A 6,199-nucleotide genomic window follows, 5' to 3' on the forward strand; every position below is an offset into this window, starting at 1 on the left:
TTTGCTCCTGGCCCAGCCTCATCCCACTCCCCACCCAGGCCCCACCTTCTGAGGACTGCCGGGTGGGGACTCTGAAGCTTAAAATGTAGACGCCTGATTTTTGGAGGGGCGGTGGGGAGAGTGCTAGTGGGATGCTATGTTCTCAGATCTGACTGTGGCTTTGTTTCAGTTTGGATGGTGGAGAACTCTTCAGCCGAATCCAGGACCGAGGAGACCAGGCATTCACAGAAAGAGGTAGAAAGGGTCTGTTGTGGGGCCTGGGCTCGGGCAGGCAGGGGCACGGGGTGTCTGAAGGGGCTCTCGTGAGAGGTGCGGAGGCCTGCTGCCTTCTCCGGCTCGCCACTGGGGCCTTCTTCCTCAGCTGAGCCAGGGCTGCTCCTCATTCCCTGGTTTCTGGGGGGCGGGGGTGGACGTAGGGAGCCTTAGGCTGTGTGGGGGGGATTGGTGTATTGGGTGTTCAAACCTAATGACACATCTTGTGACTCCCGCTTGTGACTTCCCGCTCCCGCATTCCCTCTTCTCTGCAGAGGCATCAGAGATCATGAAGAGCATCGGCGAGGCGATCCAGTACTTACACTCAATCAACATTGCGCATCGGGATGTCAAGGTACCAGCTGTTCTTTTTGCCCCCCCCCAGTCCCCCCAATTCAGGTGCCATGGAGGCCATAGGGGTCAGGGTCGTGGTGACCCTAGGGAGGGTCCCCAGAGTCATCCTGCATCCCCGCTGCCTGGTTCCTGAGCGAGAGTGGGGCGGAGTGCCACTCTCTACCCCGCAGGCCCTGCCCTCGCTGGGCAAACCCCCACCCCAGTCATGAAGCCTTGTGAGGCCACCCTCACCCTGCGGTGCTCCTCAGCCACACCTCACCACCGCACCTGCGGTCTCTGTGTCACTGCAGTGTTCACTGCGGTTCTTTGCATCAGTGTCCGACTCCCATGCACGCTGTAAGCTCTTGGGAGGCAGGGAGCTGAGGGTCCTCACCGTCAGCTGTGCAGATCACAGGGGCTGGACAAATGTTGTTGAATGGAGGCAGAAAGGAAGGAAGGGAGGAAGGGAGGGAGGGAGTGATAGCCCCTCACAGGTTCAGCAGAGGTTCTATTTATTTCTCTCTCTCTGTAGCCTGAGAATCTCTTATACACCTCCAAAAGGCCCAACGCCATTCTCAAACTCACTGATTTTGGCTTTGCCAAGGAAACCACCAGCCACAACTCTCTGACCACTCCTTGTTACACGCCATACTATGTGGGTAAGTCCAGAGGAGGCCTGGGGAGCTTGTCTTCCCCAGAGCTTTTCTCAAGCCCTCCTCTTGCCGGTCTCAGGGCCACAGGTCCTAGGAGAGTTGAATCCTCAGGCCCTTTCTAGCACTGGTTCTGATGCGACCTGACCCAAACTAGGGCTCGTCAGAACTCAGCTGGGACTGAAGCATTACAGGAAATTATCTGCCTGAGATTATGGGTGGGATTTTGCACACGCACGCTTTTCCTGAGTAGAGCTGTCATTCCCATCAGATTCCCAGTGGAGTCTGGGATGCAGATTTGGTTCAGGAGCCCCAGCTGGCTGGCACAGAATAAACTCTCAAAACGTGTTTGTCAAATTAAGTGGCAGTCTGAAATGCTCTTGCAGTTTAAGACTTGTTTTATCTTGAGATTCTAGCCCTAGGGCTCTCTTGGAGAAGGGTCTTCTGGTCTCCTTTGTCCAGCCCTGGGTCTGGGCTATGACTGTTCCCCTTCCCAGCCCAGCTAAGGTCCCATCAAGATGGGCTGAAGGGTTGGATGGGGAGCACCAGCCACCGAGGAACTGCGGTGGATCCCAGTGTTCTGAGGGCCAGGCCCACCCACGCTGACCTTTGGTTTGCAGCTCCAGAAGTGCTGGGCCCAGAGAAGTATGACAAGTCCTGTGACATGTGGTCCTTGGGTGTCATCATGTACATCCTGTGAGTGCGTGGGGAGGGGCCTGGGGGAAGTGGGGCAGGGCTGGGATGAGAAGAAGAGGCAAAGATTAGCGTTCCCCTTCTGGATGGGAGATGGCCTGAGAATCCCCTGCATTCCCCGTCTCTCTGCGTTTAGTGGATTCTGACAGCTAAATGCTATAAATTAGCCTATGGGCAGGAAAATGTGTGGTTTAGATACTGTTGCATTCCCGGGCCCTGTCCTTGACTTTGTATATTGTACCTGAGTCAGTGAGTCCCAATTTCTCTGTGACCTTTGCAAGAAGAAGCCTGTGTCGCGCTTTAGTCCTGGTGCAGGACCCTAAATAACATCAGCTCTGTCCCTCTCTTCCCACTTCCTCTCGGCTCAGGCTGTGTGGGTATCCCCCCTTCTATTCCAACCATGGCCTTGCCATCTCTCCGGGCATGAAGAGTCGCATCCGAATGGGCCAGTATGAATTCCCCAATCCAGAATGGTCAGAAGTATCAGAGGAAGGTAGAGAACCCACATGTACATGTGCGTGTGTGCAGGTGTGCGTGCGTGTGCAGGGGCGGTCTCACGTGGGTGGCGTGGCTGTGGATCTGCACCTGGCCCACAGCTGCTGTGTACGTCCTGTCTGTGTGAAGGGCCTGTGGCAGAGCTGGGGTATGGGGCGCGTGGGGCTGTCAGGGCTGGTGCCGTAATGGTCTTCAAGGCTAGCTCCTTGGGTGGTCTGTGTCCATGCCCCTTTGAATCTGTTTTTTCCATGAAAACTGTGGGAAGGAGAAGCAGAAGGGGGGTGGCCCCTTAGCCATCTCTGTCCCCTCCCTGCACCTCGCTTTCCCCCACAGTGAAGATGCTCATCCGGAACCTGCTGAAGACAGAGCCCACCCAGAGGATGACCATTACCGAGTTCATGAACCACCCCTGGATCATGGTAAGCCTGGCAGGCTGGAGGGGCCTGGGTTCACGCGGACTGTCCCTTGGGGCTCCACCCCACCCAGGCTTTCACCCTGACCCTTTTCTTTGTCCCCAGCAATCAACAAAGGTCCCTCAGACCCCACTGCACACCAGCCGGGTCCTGAAGGAGGACAAGGAGAGGTGGGAGGACGTCAAGGTGAGGGCACCACGGGCCAAGAGGGGCTCAGAGGGTGCGCGCCGAGGTGCTTGGGTGTGAGAGGCGGTGCTGGCCCAGAGGGGTTGCTTCTATACTCGCTCACCCCAGGGGGGCTCTGTTACAACAGGAACAGCGGCTCTGAGCCACTTACCTGCTGGGTTGTGGGCAGAGGTTGTGTGTTTGGTCTAAAGTTGGCCGTGGCTGTTTTCTACAAGCCCTCTACTGTCTGGGTCTCTAAAGGGACCTGAGAGGTCATCTGGTACCATCTCCTCACTTTGCAGATGAGGAAATTGACGCCCAGAGGGGGGGGTGACCTGGTCAAGGTCACGCAGCTAGTGATTGGCTGGGGCAGACATGACCCCAGGTCTCCTGACTCCTGGTCGGCGCTCTTTCTGCCTTCCCGTGGGGCCGCTGGAGGGCTCTAGGAGAGCGCTGGCAGCACGGTGGCCAGGCTCTGTTGACCCAGCCCTGGGCCCATCACCCAGCCTGCCCTCTGTCTCCTCTGCTCCCGCCCATCACCCGCATCCTGCCCTTGCTTTGCCTGTCGCCTCTCACGGCTCTCTCGGTCACTGCCCCCCCAGGAGGAGATGACCAGTGCCTTGGCCACGATGCGGGTCGACTATGAGCAGATCAAGATAAAAAAGATTGAAGACGCATCCAACCCTCTGCTTCTGAAGAGGCGGAAGAAAGCTCGGGCCCTGGAGGCCGCGGCCCTCGCTCACTGAGCCGCTGGGCCCGTCCTGCTCCACTGGAGGACAAGCAATAACTCGTGACCTGAATCTATTTTTTAAATGAAGAGACACAGAACTGTTCACTCCCACCTCCCCTCCTCCTCAGCCTCATGGAGCCCGGACCTCGTCACAGGCTGAATTCTGCCTTTGGTTCTGGCCACCCCTGAGAGGGAGAGCCTGGAAGGCTGGGAGGGTGTGGAGAGAAGGAGCAAGGTGCTCTTGAACCTGTGCTCATTTTGCAGTTTTATCAATAATTTGACTTAGAATTTTTATGAAACTTCTTTTATTGTTCTTGCCCTCATTCCTGCTCCTTCCCCCCAGACCCTTTCCTGTCTGGATACTACAAGGGTTTGGGGTTTGTTAAAGGGTATTTGTGGAAACTCTTATAGGGGGCGTCCCTGTGTCGTGCCACCAGCCCTCTAATTTCCCCACTACAGCCCCAGGTTCCCGCTGGCTGAGGCCTTCTGGGAGCTGCAGGCCGTGGAGGGCTGGGGCCAGGAGGCCACCCACCTCCTCTGCTGAGCCCTCAGACGTCACCGGTGTGCCAGACGGATAGGAGTGAGTGTGGTTGTGTGTGCGCGTGTGTGCCCGTGCCCGTGTGCCTGGATCAGTGCCTGGGCCTGTGCATTTGAGGGGCCAGGGGCAGGCAGGGCTGCAGAGGGAGGGCCTCCGTTGGGGCTCAGGAACTGTCTCCCTCCTCAGGCCTGCCCTGCCCGCGCTGGCTCTGCCAAAGTGCCTGGGAAGCGTGTCCAGATTCTGAGCCAGGCCGTCCGTGCCTGCCTCTGTGAGCGGGTCCTGGGAGGTGGAGAGGAGTGACTTAGCACTGGCACAGCGACCAGGAAGGCTGGAGCCCCGCCCAGGACCCCACTCCCCGCTGAGTGCTGGTCCTGGTCCTCCGAGGCGCTCATCTGCCACGTCATCTCTCTGCTTCCCCTTCCTGCCACTATTAACCCGTTCGTGTTTATTTTCTTACATTTTTGCTGTTTCTCAACAGGCCCACTCTCAGCCCGCGTGGGTGAGCCTGGGCAGTCGATGAGTGACACAGAGCTGCTGCGTTTCCTGTGCCTCCCGGGCTCTGGGGCATCGGCAGCACCCCCTGGTGGGCAAAGACAGCACCACTCTTGCGGCCCTCCTGCAGATCGCCATCATGCGGCCTAGCGGGTGGGCGGGGGAGGCTTCACACCAAAGATGTCCCGATCCTGCCCCCTCCCCATCAGCCCCTTCCCCCCGACCCCAAACAACTCAGCATCATATGTCCAGGCCAGTGGGGGGGAGGGGGGAGGGGGGTAGGGCCCTCCCTCCCCAGTATTAATTTGCAGCAGTGTGGGGAGAGGTCCTCTGTGCCATGGTCCCTTGGGGCAGGGGTGACAGTAATGCTTCAGCTTTCATCTCCCTCAGGGGCAGGGTTGGGGGGCGCACCCAGGGTCTTCTCTGGGTGTGAGGGAAGGGCTCCGAGTGCCCGCGGCACCTCCCGTCTCTGATGGCGTGTCCAGCACTCAGATTGTTGTAAACTCTTGTTGTTTTGTATGAGCAAAATTGTCTTTACTAAACAGATTTAATAGTTGAAAGGTTTTCTTTCTCTTCCTTCGTGGGGCTCAGCCCCTTGACCCCCCGCCTGCCCTCTTTCCGCACGTGGAGAGCGGTTCTGTGAGTTGGGAGGGCAGAGTCCGTGTGTCCTGGGAGAGGAGGGGAGGGCTCCCGGGCGAGAGGCTGAGGGCCTGGCCAGGACCTGGCATGGGGACACGGAGAGCAGGGCCGGTGCCCACCACGGTGTGGGGAGCCCATGCTCTTCTGCCAAGCATTGAATCAGGAGCCAAGCTGCTTCTCAGCCCAGTTCCTCGACTTATTTAGCCACAATCAGGCGCTGACACCCTCAGCCTGGGCGGCTGGCTGGTGTGAGGATTGTGAAGAAGTTGCTGGTGGTGAACTGGTTCAGATCCTGGGAAAGAGTCCAGAGGAGCAGGTCAGTGTAGTTCCTGAAAGTTCCAGGAGGAGGTGATAGGGGTCAGGCAGAAGCCAGAATACCTCAGACCTGGAAGAGGCCTCAGGGCTCCTATGACCCACTCCCCTCGATTCACAGATGAGCAGGCTGAGGCTCAGAGGTGGGGTATCTGAGACGCACAGTGAATTGGTTCGCGGTGGGGCCCAAGGTAGAAATCGGTCTATTGACCCCACTGCTCTCCCTCCCAGTCAGATGGAAAAATGGTCGTCGATAAGTTCAACTGCATTTTCTCACTGGATCCTCAGAGCTGTCAGGGAGAAAGGCAAGGCAGGATGGTTATCCCTGTTTTCTGAGCGAGGAAACCGACCAAGGGAGTGAAGGGATGTGCTGGGGATCCCAGCGCTCATGGGTTTGGACTAGAACTCAGGATCCCAAGGCCTGGGGTGGTCTCATCCTCAGACCTGGTCTCCTGCCTGGAGGAGAGCCTGCTCATCCCCCCAGTCA

The 6,199-nt window shown here is 58.0% G+C and overlaps 1 protein-coding gene across 1 annotated transcript in view; it reads left to right on the forward strand.

Moving 5' to 3' along the window:
* The window catches only part of MAPKAPK2 (MAPK activated protein kinase 2), a 44,125-nt gene extending 40,091 nt beyond the window's left edge, over positions 1-4,034 (forward strand). Inside the window, exons 3-10 of the mRNA XM_004282422.4 lie at positions 170-234; positions 528-607; positions 1,118-1,244; positions 1,856-1,931; positions 2,297-2,421; positions 2,757-2,842; positions 2,942-3,022; positions 3,604-4,034. Of these exons, the coding sequence (XP_004282470.2) occupies positions 170-234; positions 528-607; positions 1,118-1,244; positions 1,856-1,931; positions 2,297-2,421; positions 2,757-2,842; positions 2,942-3,022; positions 3,604-3,747 (784 nt within the window). The 3' untranslated portion in view covers positions 3,748-4,034. The remainder of the gene's footprint in view (positions 1-169; positions 235-527; positions 608-1,117; positions 1,245-1,855; positions 1,932-2,296; positions 2,422-2,756; positions 2,843-2,941; positions 3,023-3,603) is intronic.
* The last annotated feature ends 2,165 nt before the right edge of the window (positions 4,035-6,199 follow it).

This window comes from Orcinus orca, chromosome 1 (assembly GCF_937001465.1).
Source record: "Orcinus orca chromosome 1, mOrcOrc1.1, whole genome shotgun sequence".
Taxonomy (NCBI): domain Eukaryota; kingdom Metazoa; phylum Chordata; class Mammalia; order Artiodactyla; family Delphinidae; genus Orcinus; species Orcinus orca.